Consider the following 13891-nt stretch of genomic DNA (forward strand, 5'->3'; position numbering starts at 1 on the left):
ATTGGTTACTTGTGTAATCAGTAGTACAGTCTTACAAAATATGATAGTAGTAAGGATCTTTTAAAAAAGTTTTGTGGGCAAAACACAATTGGGGCCTTTTGTTTTTAACCATCATAAATGACATTTTACCCCTCAGGTAGTAATAACCCCCTGGGTTGGGAACCACTAATCTAGTGGATAATGTCAGAAGCTCCATGAAGCTGTTTGCAAATGATGCTGTTGGCTACAGAAATGTTGCAGTGCTGTAAGACTATAGCAGAATGCAGGAAGACCATCAGCAGATCAACAATTGGTGCAGGTCCGGCAGTGGACTCTGAATATAAATCCATGTAACATATTGTGTATAAATTGGTGAAGAACTCTATTACTGTTCAGGTACACTAATGGTGAAAAACCATTGGAAACAGCAACAACTGTAAAATACCTAGCAGTAACCACCCAAACTAATCTAAAGCGGAATGACCACATAAAGTTAGTTATAGAGAAAGTAGATTTACGGGATGAATCATACTGAAATTAAAGAAGTTGCTTACAAAAAATCATTTGACCAATTCTTGAGTATTTCTCATTTGTCTACAATCCATATCAGGTTGGGTTAATTGGAGAAGTAGAGAATATCCAATGAAGAGTGACAGATTTCACCACAGATTAATTTAGTAAGCACGACAACATTTAAGCAATGGTCAACAAATTCCAGTGGTAGATGCTACAAAAAGATAAATGTTGTGCATCATGGAGAGATTACTCTTGAAATTCTGAGACCATGTATTCCAAGAAGAGCCACGCAGCATACTGCTTCACACCAAGCGTGTTTTGTGAAATTATCATACCAGAAAACTAGAAAAATTAGGTCTCATATGAAGGATTACCAACAGGTACTCTTCCCATGCATTATTTACAAATGGAATAGGCAACAGGGGAATCGATGATAATGCTAGAAGTACCCTCCACAACACACTGTAAGATGGTGTGCAGGGCACAGATGCAGATTAATAAATCTGCAAACAAGGCCATCTCAAAAGTAAAAACTTCGTATTTTGTGAGGCCCACCAAGTTCTAAAGCAGTGGATATTTCTATGATTTGATGCAGCAGTAATTAAGATTAACTTCCATTTGATAAATGACAGCAATTACATGCTTCCCCTGACTTACTTTTCAGTTATTGAAAGCAAGTGAAGACAGACCTAATTTTCATTAAGTGTGGTGACCCATTCTAATGACAATGGATTCCTAAAAATTCATTTGTGTTTTCAAACTGTATGTAATCAAAGGATTACTTATTCAGACCATCATGCTGTATTCAACCAAAGCAATATATTCACAAGCAAGGAGAGAGAAAAAGAAACTACAAAATAATGGTGATTACTGAATTCACTATCGCTTGCAAACTGCACAGTCGTTCTTTGTGATTCAACATTCTGCAGACACATTTATATTTTAAGCTTTAAAATTATGTAATATCTATTATGTATGTATCTGCTTGACATTTAAATGTATACCAAGAAAATGCTCTGTTAACTGCATCCCTTATTACAGGTATCGTGAATCTGGCTTCTCAGATTGGAACACAATACCTGTGACACCCTCTGGTAGCACTCAGGTCACAATCAATAGCTTAACTCCGGGCACAACGTATGAATTCCAGGTAGTGGGCAAAAATGAACTTGGAGATGGAATGTTTAGCAAAGTTATCACTGTCAGGACACTTGGTTAGTATCCATAGTACAGTTCCAAAAGTAAATTATACTTATTAAAAATTATATACTAATAAAAAGAAATCATTAAAATTGTCATTCTGTCTTTAAAAATTCTTACCTGAGGGAACACTAAGATTGCTATATCTGCATGTACTGTGAAATCCAAGCATGCATTAACACTCACTCACATTATTTTTAACTTGAAACGTGTGGGAACATTTTCTGCTGTGATAATTTTGCGGTTACATTTGTCACACTTTAATGACAATGGATACTTTTAATAACAGTTTAGTGTAATTAATCTTTTTTGAGTGTCTTGTGTAATAGTTTGGAAGTATTTTCTAACCATTTTAAGAGATACACCCACTTTTCAGATAAGAATAAACTACAAACTAAGGGAACAAAAAACAGTAAATTTTGAATACAAATATTTTAAGTGTTAGACTGCATCATTGTAAAGCAAGTACACAACTGGCATTCTGACCACCTTTTCAGCGACCTTCTTCAGGCTGTCTGGACATCATTTTATACTGAGGCTGCCTAACAATCAAAATGTTTTTATTCCAGTTGACACTCTCCATGAATGTTTATGAGCATGTAACAAACATTGCAGTACTGCTGAAATTCAGAATGGTTATTAATGCCAAATTTTATAAAATGTTAAACATATTTTGACAATCCTGTTAGTACACCAAACAATATAAACTGATATATTGTGCAGTATTTTCCACTACTTTAATGCTGCTATATAATATTGCATAAATGGGATTAGCCACTTGCTAGGAGTTGTGAAATGTCATATTAGGTAGTATTTAGATCTTAATCAGTTCCAACACTATGACTCACAGTATATAACTGGAGAGACATAACCAAAAGTGTAATTATTTGTGGTATTGTAAATTTAACTGGCCTAGGTTACACAGCACACTAATATGTGGAACAAATAAACTTCTTATTTGAGAAACTGATGCCATTTAGGATAATTTGACATTATGTCCCAGTGACCTACATTTCTCTTTAATCTGAGATGGATACATGCCCTCAACCATTTCTCACACAAGGAAAAGGTGAGTTATATTCAGATCTTTACTTGCAGTGATGGAAATATTCTCTGCAACAGGAGAATCATTCATTTCTCATGACAGATATCCCAGTGAATACTGTATCAAAACTTGTGATATTGCAAGGCTACAGAATTTCCTAGTTTTATTAAGGTCCTCATACATGAGCAATGGATCAGAAAAATCTGTCTACTAATCACAAATTTGTGGGCAAATCAAAGATTGCAGTGCTCAGTTGCTGATGGCTTTTAACTCTCAAGCAGACTGATGAGTTAAATGCAATGAAATATTATTGCTTGGCTGTGGCACATTTGTTTCGATATTAAGTGAGGTTAAGTGGTTTCCACTGTGCCTATGTGGCATATGAACCTTACATAAAAATTTATAATTATTCAAGGAGGGTGAACTAGTCTAAAAGGTGAAGTTTAAGGGGGAGTTGTCACTTACATTAAAAAGAAATTCAAACGTAAAACATTCATTCTCTTATGTTTTGGTGTCAGCAGCATTTTTAATCTTGTGCTTTAGAAATACAAAATCATGGGAAGTTCATAGTAACAATCACAATATACCAGCCTCCAGCTGCTGATTTTTTATTATTTATGAAACAACTAGGTGTGTTATGAAGAGGCAATATTAAATGTACATTTTAATTAAAATGTGTACTGCACATCTACTCTATGGCTGTACTTAAATACCTTGTCATTTCATATAGTATCTCCTTCATGCTTTTACAAGACTAATGGAAACCAGCGGAAATGCTATTGATAACACTTTTTTTTTTTTTTAAGTCAAAATACACAGATCAGCTACCACTGCTGTTAAACATAGCAGTTGATTGTACATAGCAGAACCTCTTGACAACATTGTTGTTCAAAATACTGACTGAAATTGCTTGGTAAATAACCTTGTGTGGTGGGATTGAAGTGAACAGTTGGTTGCAGGCAATTTCAAAGTGATCCATTTACTCATGCGTGGGGCCCTACAGACACATGGAATGCTAAATGTTACGACTACTAACAACTTAACAAAGTAGCACAAATTTGTAATGGCTCACTGACATTAAATTTGATTTCTTAAACACATGCGGCTTAAGCTTTCTTATCTCTTCCTTCGTTGTTCATGTGCTGCTCACAATTGGAAAAAATATGCAATAAAGAAAAACTGAGTGGGGCAGCTGCAATCGTTCTCTAGTTCCTCTTAATGGTACTTACACATTTGTATAAAAAATGTAGTATCATTTCAGTTGAGATTTATGACTGAAATGTGTCACTACTACAATTATTTATTAAATGAATACTAAGAATGTTTGCATGTTACTTTGCATAAGTGTAATTCAGCAATACTGCTGTTAAATGACAACAATGTCAGCTAAAAGTAAGGTGATTTTCTTTTAAACTGTCTGCATTTGAGAGGCAGCTTTTTAGTGACATAATAAACACTCACATTTATTCAGTTATTTCCTTATTTATACTATTAACTGTTTCTTTAACTATTTCAGCCATGAGATTGAAAAAGCTAACACTGATAAATCTTTCATTTTACTAAATATGCTACAGTCTATCCATTTTAGTATGTATCAGTAAAATAATCAACACAGATTTCAAGTATGTTGTCTTTTGAAACTCCAGTATCATCAATACTACTTGTAAAAATATTAATGATAATTATGTTTATAGTGAAACTAAATATTTTAGTTTATCACCATAGATTGATTTTTTATGTACTCTGACTGTCTTCTCATTTCCTTCAAATGATGCAGATCAGGGCATACCAACTATACGTGTAAATCAAATATCAGGAACAGACTTTCCATTTTCTCCACCTTCTGGTAAGGATCTATATGAGTATTGTAAGATAGTTACCTCTTTGTAGATGCATATTTCTGTGAGCATGTGCAGCATTCATTGTATGTTTTGTATGCATGTCGTAGTTGCAGTGGATGAGTGAAAACCATAATGTTCATTATGATACATACATTATTTCCCTTTATTCTTATCTGTAGGAGCTGCTACATATGTACCTTTCTAAAAAAAATTACATGAATTAAACCACACTCTTCACCATATAAGAATTTTTTTATCAGCATTCCACTATATTGCACACAAATGGCCAGAAACTATCTAATTTGTCATTTAAGAGGAAGAGAACAAGAGGAGTTAGATTTCAAGAACCATTTATTGTGCTAGGTAGTATATGAGGGCATAGAACAGATAACCCACCATTCAGGGGGAGCTGATAATCTCATAATCATGGGGGGCTGGAATGCTGCGGTAGACAAAGGAGTGGAATATAACATTATGGGAGAATATGGGCTTGGTAGAAGGAATGAGAGAGGAGAGAGACTAGTAGAGTTTGCTATAAACACCAGCTAGCAATAGCAAATACACTATTCATAAATCACAGGAGGAGGAGTTATGGTTGGAAAAGACCTGGAGACATGGGAAGATATCAATTGGAGTACTGCCACTGTGAGACAGAGCTTCCGAAAGCAGATATTGGATTGTAAGGCAAGTGCAGGAGCAGATATAGTCCCAAATTATATTTTCATAATGAGCAACTGTGGATTGAAATTTAAGACAATCATCTTGAAGAATCAGTGTGGAAAGAAGTAGGAACTGAAATACTGAGGAGTGACAAGATGTGTTTGAAGTTATATGAGGCTGTAGATACTATGATAATGAATAACACAGCAGACTGTTCAGTTGAAGAGGAATGGACATCTCTAAAGGTGCAATCACAGAATTTGTGCAAATATTGGTGTAAGGAAGGTAACAATGAAGAAACCATGGGAAACAGAAGAAATACTTCGACGATTGATGACATGAAATAGCAGACTAGCACATGAAAGTAGGGGAGGGCATCTTTGGCCAAAAGAAGTCTGCTGGTATCATCATTGACTTATTTTGAGGAATAAATTTCTGAAAATGTACATCTGGAGCAAAACATTGTGCAGAAGTGAATCAAGAATTGTAAGAAAAACCAGAAAAGGAGACATTTAAAGTGTACAAGGTGTGGTATTATTGAAGGATGTTGAAAATGAGTTTGACTGATAAAATAAGAAACGAGTATGTTCTCTGAAGAACTGGGTAGGAAAAAAAGTGTGGAAAACACTGACAAGAAGAAGGGACAGGATGATAAGACGTGTAGAAGACATCAGGGAATAACTTCAACGATACTACAGTGAGCTGTTGAGAGTAAAAATTGTAAAGAAAGACAAAGATTATAATATATTTAACAAATGATTAATGACGTTGAGTGTAAATGTTACTCTATATGAAGAGGTTGGTATAGGAGAGGAAGTAGTGGCAGGCTACATCAAACCATCCAGATTGATGATGGGAAAAGGGTAAGTGGGGAAGAAAATGCACAATGAGGGAAATAAACTGAATATAAGATTATGTTTTTTACTACAAACCAAGTTCAAGTTTCTCCAGGAGAAAGAATATTTATTATTTTATATTGTAAGTTCACAAAGTATTTATCTCTTTGGAAAGATACTAGAAGAATTTATGCTGATATGTATTTTATGTGTTAAACCACATATATAAAAAGTGAGCTTCATTTGTCAGCTTCCAGTGACTATCATACAATATCTGATATGTATAGGAGTCATGATAAGTTGCAACAGTGGTAGTCTGTTATATCCACAAACTGTCAAGAAAAATGAATATCATTCTTGTCACAGTCACTGAAATGCAGAAACACCATCAATTCCACTGAGTAAAATGCCAGTGTTGTGTGTGTGTGTGTGTGTGTGTGTGTGTGTGTGTGTGTGTGTGTGTGTGTGTGTGTGTGTGTTATTGCCTGATAAGCAACACAAAAAGTACATGAACAGTTACAAAGAAGTACTTGTATTTAGTTTCTCTTTGAATTCTATTTCTATTAAAATATTTGTAGAATTGATGTGCAAAAGGAAACTGATTATATGATAATGAAACTTTCATGGAGAATCATGTCACTCAACCTTCCTTTGTAATAAGTGTGTACCATTATCACAATTATATCTGTAACGCTCTCATAAGAGAATTTCAGGCTGACCCATAGGTTGTCAGGTGTAAGGATGAGGAAACTGATAACTCACAGCATTTTGTAGACAAAAGTGCATGCTGGAAAAACTACCAATGCACTTAAAGCTCATTTTATTTGCTGTTTTTGCTTTGTTTAAAGTTATGTACTATATTTTATATAAATATCATATAGCCTTATTTATATTCTTGTTATTACTTTTTGTTGCTCATCATTGCCTTTATTTCACTGTTTTATTTCATTCCAGACATTTTTGATTATAGTGTTATTGTCTTTCCAACTGATTCCACAGGAGCTTCTTATTTCCCACCGGTCCTGCGCCCCAAAGGTACTTGCTTAATTTTCAATTTTAATTTGATTTAATTTCATTTTAATATGTTTAGTTATGTATTGTGTATTTCCAATATAATTCTATAAAGATTACCTGACCTGAGAAGATCGCAAACATAACATTATGTGCTTGTTTGTCTCAACTTTCAGTTATGCTTAGAGTATGTTTGTATTCTATGCTGCTAAAAAATAGTGGAACTAATTACTCCTTTTTAACAAAAATATATGTTCATTTCATCAGCTGCAAAAGTCTGCTTGTTACAAATACTGATATATATCATCCTTTAAACCTACTTGTCACAAAAATTTTGAACAACGAATGAAAAGAAAAATTGTAGCACACCATTCATCACTGTTGTGTATTCATTGTTCTCATCAAATCTGTTCTGTTCATTGGTGAATACTGACAACAAAGGTTATACATAATTGTTCATATGCCAAAGGTAGACTGTCCATAGACTGTAAAATTGCTGAGTTTGAGCTTTCAGAGGACTTAAGTCAATTATTAATACTAATTCAATTATTAACACTATGCTTCATTGTCATGATGGTACAGGACATTTAAAAAATACCAGGTGTTTCAAAATTAATATCGAAGTTTCAAGGCTTTGTATAGCATTCATTACGTTCAACTTACAATTATAAATAATACAACAAATGAAAGAACCACTCAGAGAGCTTTGTTTATATACCTGTGCACATGTACTGTTTTCTGTATCATCCATTAGAAAGTGCCAATAGGCAAGATGACAACTAGTGAATAGAAAGCTCTTTGTGTTTTACAGTTTGCGTTGACTGAATCTGTTGTCACAATGTAATGTGTACTGTATTAAGTTCCTTTGTGATAATGCTTGACTACTGTGATTCTCTTTGCAAAGAGAAGAGTACAGGACAACCAAGAGTAATTGAAGACGTTTTGAATGAGAAGAGAATCTTTCACACATAGCCCCAAGAAATTAGTCAGGAGGCTATTTGTGAACTAGCAATTTCAGTGATATCTCTGTGGAGACTTTTAAGGATACACTTTCAACTACATCCTTATTGTTTACAGTTGTTAGAGCTCTAAGCCTGCAGTTTATGTGTCAACTTTGCAAGCAAACATTGTTGCATGACAATGAAGATTTTTGGATTGGTTGCCTTCAGTGATGGTGCAGCTTCAGTGAGATTCCCTCTTTTTTGGTGAAGTGATCTTAAGTGGTGTTTTTTATCTTGTTGTGTTAGAACTGTGGCTCTTCTGTAGATTGGAAGAAGGTGATCTACAGAACTCATTTGACAGCAAGATGATGTGGTGCCTCAATGACCTAACCCAGTATGCAACTGGTTAAACGACATTCTACCTGACCGCTGGATTGTTTGCAAGGAGCCGAATGAAAGAACTTGACATTCACCTCATCTGACGCCATGTGATTTTACATTTGGGGTTCACAAAAGATCATGTGTATGTGTCTGTACTACTAACTTATTCACCTGATTTAGTAATAACATTGTTGCAACAGTTACTCCAGACGCAGTGGTCAAGGTTCGGGAAGAACTCGCCTGTTGGCTCAACATGTGCCATGTGATGAATGGTGCTCGCACTGAAAACATGTAGAAGAAACTGTTTGAGTTGTTCTTTCATTTGATGTTCTGTTTATAATAGTAAGTTGAAATAAATGCTACAAGTTATTACAATATTTGTTCCTTCTGACATTCATGTATGTCTGAGGGAACAGACATTAGTTGCAACCAATCTACAACTGTAGTAATTTCATGAAATTTTGCCGCTGTTGTGGATATTTTTGACAACTGTGTTAGGAAATCATATCTGTTGGTGACACATGAGAATTTGTAATGAACCAGGACTTGAACTCTGATTTGTCACTCATTGTGAGTGGTCACTCTGACCGTCTCAGTTATCTGTGCACACTTCCAGGACTGATTGAAACCTCCGTATGTTGCAGTACCTTTGCCTCCATTGCTACAAAGCTTTGAAACGCTAATATTTATTTTGAAACACCCAGTATTTATCTGATTTCACAAGACTGTAACTTCTACATGAACAAAGACAGAAACCAGAGGTACTTTTTTACCAACACAATGAGACTAAAAGTTAATCATATTTCCAGCTGTAAGTTGCTGCTTCTTTTTGTGGCTGATAGGGGTCTCCATGGTGCAGGTAGCTCAATCATTTATTACCTAATGTACAGTGAATGGAGTAGACCTTAACACAGCAACACAAGGCCATATACTCCACCCTTCCCACTATTTCTCATTCTCTTCTTAAGCCAATAATGCTGCTGAATTCACTCCTTGTAATATTAATCACATTTAATTTTCCAATTTCTTCCATCACCTCTGCTGTGTTGAAAATCTCATCCACTGCTTCCTCATCTGCATCTGAGGTTCAATACAGTTCCGCACTGTCACCTGATAAACAAAGTAAGAGCCTACGGAATATCAGACCAGCTGTGTGGCTGGATTGAAGAGTTTTTAGCAAACAGAACACAGCATGTTGTTATCAATGGAGAGACGTCTACAGACATTAAAGTAACCTCTGGCGTGCCACAGGGGAGTGTCATGGGACCATTGCTTTTCACAATATATATAAATGACCTAGCAGAGAGTGTCGGAAGTTCCATGCGGCTTTTCGCGGATGATGCTGTAGTATACAGAGAAGTTGCAGCATTAGAAAATTGTAGCGAAATGCAGGAAGATCTGCAGCAGATAGGCACTTGGTGCAGGGAGTGGCAACTGACCCTTAACATAGACAAATGTAATGTATTGCGAATACATAGAAAGAAGGATCCCTTATTGTATGATTATATGATGGCGGAACAAACACTGGTAGCAGTTACTTCTGTAAAATATCTGGGAGTATGCGTGTGGAATGATTTGAAGTGGAATGATCATATAAAATTAATTGTTGGTAAGGCGGGTACCGGGTTGAGATTCATTGGGAGAGTCCTTAGAAAATGTAGTCCATCAACAAAGGAGGTGGCTTACAAAACACTCATTCAACCTATACTTGAGTATTGCTCATCAGTGTGGGATCTGTACCAGATCGGGTTGATGGAGGAGATAGAGAAGATCCAAAGAAGAGCGACGCGTTTCGTCACAGGGTTATTTGGTAATCGTGATAGTATTACGGAGATGTTTAGCAAACTCAAGTGGCAGACTCTGCAAGAGAGGCGCTCTGCATCACGGTGTAGCTTGCTCGCCAGGTTTCGAGAGGGTGCGTTTCTGGATGAGGTATTGAATATATTGCTTCCCCCTACTTATACCTCCAGAGGAGATCACGAATGTAAAATTAGAGAGATTTGAGCGTGCATGGAGGCTTTCAGACAGTCGTTCTTCCCGCGAACCATATGCGACTGGAACAGAAAAGGGAGGTAATGACAGTGGCCCGTAAAGTGCCCTCCGCCACACACCATTGGGTGGCTTGCGGAGTATAAATGTAGATGTAGATGTAGATGTACATTTGTATTACATTGACAGGATCTCACCTTCATTTTACATTAGTACTACATTGATGAAAAGCTTTTTATAATTTCTTCCATAAATTATTTGTACAGTACGTTGCTCTTCGCTTTCAGATACTTTTTACACAGTCTCGAAATCTCCACTGTAACTTCTCCTTCTCTTCAGTCTGCACTAAGTTCAAGTATGTTCTACTAATTGTCTTCTATTTCATTGTTCACATTTCACAGTTTTCTTTCCTGCTTCCTTGTCTCACATTCCAAGCACCAAATTGATTCCATATTTTTGAATTTCCAGGCTTTTGGCACCATTTCTCACAAAAGACTTCTAATCTAGTTGTGTGCCTATGGAATATTGTTTCAGGTGTGTGACTGGATTTGTGATTTCCTGTCAGAAAGGTCACAGTTCGTATTAGTTGATGGAAAGTCATCGAGTAAAACAGAATTGATATCCAGCATTCCCCAAGGAAGTGTTACGGGCACCCTGCACTCCCTAAACTATATACACGATTTAGGAGATAATCTGATCAGCCCTCTTAGACTGTTTTCAGATGGTACTGTCATTTACATCTACTAAAGGCATCAGAAGATCAAAATCAGTTGTAAAATGACTTAGACACAATATCTGTTTGGTGTAAAAAGTACCAATTGTCTCTTAATAAGGAAAAGTGTGAGGTCATCCACATGAGTACAAAAAGGAATCCATTAAATTTTGGTTACACAATAAATCACACAAATTTAAATGCTGTCAGTTCAGTTTAGGTGGAATTACAAGTATGAACAACTTAATATTGGAACAATCACATAGATGATGATGATGATGATGATGTGGGGAAGGCAAACCAAAGACTATGCTTTATTGGCAGAACGCTTAGAAGATGCAACAGGTCTGCTAAAGAAACTGCCTACACTACACCTGTTCGTTCTCTGCTATTACTGTACTTTGTTGGACCATACCAGATATGATTGATTGAGGAAATCGAAAAAGTTCAAAGAAGATAGCTCAATCTATATTATCACAAAATGGAAAATGGAGTATCACAGGTATGATAAGAGCGTTGGAATGGCAATCATTAAAACAAAGACTTTTGTGTTGTGGTGAGAACTTCTCGTGAACTTTCGGTCACCATCATTCTCCTCTGAATGTGAAAATATTTTATTGTCACCAACCTGCTTAGGGAGAAATGATCTACATAATAAAATGAGAGAAATCAGAGCTCATACAGAAACATTTAAGTGTTCATTTTTCCCCAGTGCTTTTTGAGAGTGGGATGGTAGAGAAATAGGTTGTAGTTGGTTTTAAGAAATCTCTGTCAAACACTTAAGTGTGAATTGCAGGGTAGTCATGTAGATGTAGATTTAGATATGTATAAGTTATCTTCTTACCTCTTTTACCTGTGCACAATCAACTGTCATAGAGCTTTCAGGAGTTCTGACTGTCGTAATCACAAATTGGTTCTATTGTCACAGCAGTACATGTTTGCTGTGGATAACCGTAGTTCAGCTGGACTATGGATGTTCTGATGAACCCTTAATACTGTAGTCTCCCACTGCCTTCTTTTTTGATGCTATACATTTGTTTCTTGAATGATTTCTCCCACTTATGACAAGACAATGTCCTCTGTCATTGTAAGTTAAAGTGAACTGTTTGTCCCAAAAATCATCTGACTCATACTTATTTGGCCACGTTAGACAATGCTCACTACCGCTTAGAGGTGTAGATTAGATTTTTTCCCTTTTATGGACTATCAGATATCAAAGGTGCTTCTCAGATCCCAGTGCTAAGCTAATATATATAGTTTAAGTAGAATTCCATAGGTCTCCATTCAGTTGCTGCATAAAGTGCAGATCTTCTTGCCTTATGATGATGATGATGATGATGATGTAGAATTTCCCTAATTTATGTCACATGACATCCCAATCCTACACCAACATAACACGGGGTGAGATATGAGTGTCTAATTATCACCTGCCAATACATTGGAAGAGGGCCTGTGAAATAAGAATCAATGGAACAATTCATTGAACCTCAATCTTTTTGAAACTGCAGCAGCTTCCTCTGGAGAGAAAGATATATGGGAAAGTACAAATGATCTAGGTTAGAAACTGACACATAAGTCATAAGAAAAACTGTCTAAGTGCCAATAGATTACTACAGACAAAATTTTAAAATTCAGGAGTTTTGAAGCTGAATACATCACAATAGTTGCTAGGATGGGGTGAGAAAATGGGCTTATTCTGATTCTCAAGTCAGCAAGCACTCTTGTCTATTTATATATCTTTAGGAATGAAATAATTGTTGATCTGAAATAAACTGGTTAGGAAGAAATATCATACCTACACTATGTATCCTTTTATTTGGAATTCCACTCCTTTGTTATGACAGATTCATTTTTCTTCAGCTATAATGACAGGTTGTTCTTGCTCAGTCTTATTCCACATCAGTAATAAGCTTGCTCAGACTCTTTGCTTATAATCACTCAAGAAAGCATCAAAATTCACATTTAAATAAAAATTATTTCCAGTTGGATCATTATTTCTTCCTGTTTGTTTAAAAACACTACTACTACTCACTATCCCTTTACTCAAAGCCCTTTTTATGAATTTTTGATACTGTGATAAAACTACTACGTGCACATCTCATCTTTACATTCTGTTACATATTTGGTATGAATATAATTTCAACATTACTGATTGCAGCCATGCCTCATAAACATATGTGAAATACTCCCCCTAAAGGTCAGTCAGAACTTTTGTTTGTCTGACCATGGAAATGATTGTAAGTTTGCAATGTGTCACTGGCAACATAGTCTTTCCTAGTCATTAGTTTTCATTATCATGTCCCTCTTTGATTACAAATATCAGTAATATTTATATTCATAAGTTTTATATTTGTGCTGTGAAGGTTCTCGTAAAACACAAAAACTCATGCCTGGGTTAGGAGCACTATATCTAAACTTGAATTGTTGTTGTATTTGAATGCAAAGTTGGAATTTATTGAACAAGCATAGGCTTTTTCATCTTTAGGGATAATTTTACAAAAAAGAAAACCATTTCTACTTAGTTGTCAAACTACTGGTTGTAAAAACAGCATAATGCTCTTGGTTCTGTCATCTGGTTAGGTTATTTTTAATTCATTTTATATAACATTTATTTCAAGTTTAATTCCTCAGTGTGTATGTGTTCAATGACTCGTATCAGTTGTATGAACACTGTCATCTTTCATTAGCACATCCTGTCCTCCATTAAATTTCTTTTACCAAATCTCCTGTGGAACTAGGTCTGGAGATGTTAGCTTAATTCTCATTTGCTTATATATATT

At 35.6% G+C, this 13891-nt stretch overlaps 1 protein-coding gene across 1 annotated transcript in view; it reads left to right on the forward strand.

Annotated features, from left to right (window-relative positions):
- Positions 1–13891, forward strand: part of LOC126092606 (protein turtle-like) — an 855628-nt gene that overhangs the window by 792587 nt on the left and 49150 nt on the right. Inside the window, exons 12-14 of the mRNA XM_049908305.1 lie at positions 1537–1709; positions 4518–4586; positions 7077–7112. Coding sequence (XP_049764262.1) covers positions 1537–1709; positions 4518–4586; positions 7077–7112 — 278 coding nt within the window. The remainder of the gene's footprint in view (positions 1–1536; positions 1710–4517; positions 4587–7076; positions 7113–13891) is intronic.

Source organism: Schistocerca cancellata, chromosome 7, assembly GCF_023864275.1.
Source record: "Schistocerca cancellata isolate TAMUIC-IGC-003103 chromosome 7, iqSchCanc2.1, whole genome shotgun sequence".
NCBI classification, from domain to species: Eukaryota; Metazoa; Arthropoda; class Insecta; order Orthoptera; family Acrididae; genus Schistocerca; species Schistocerca cancellata.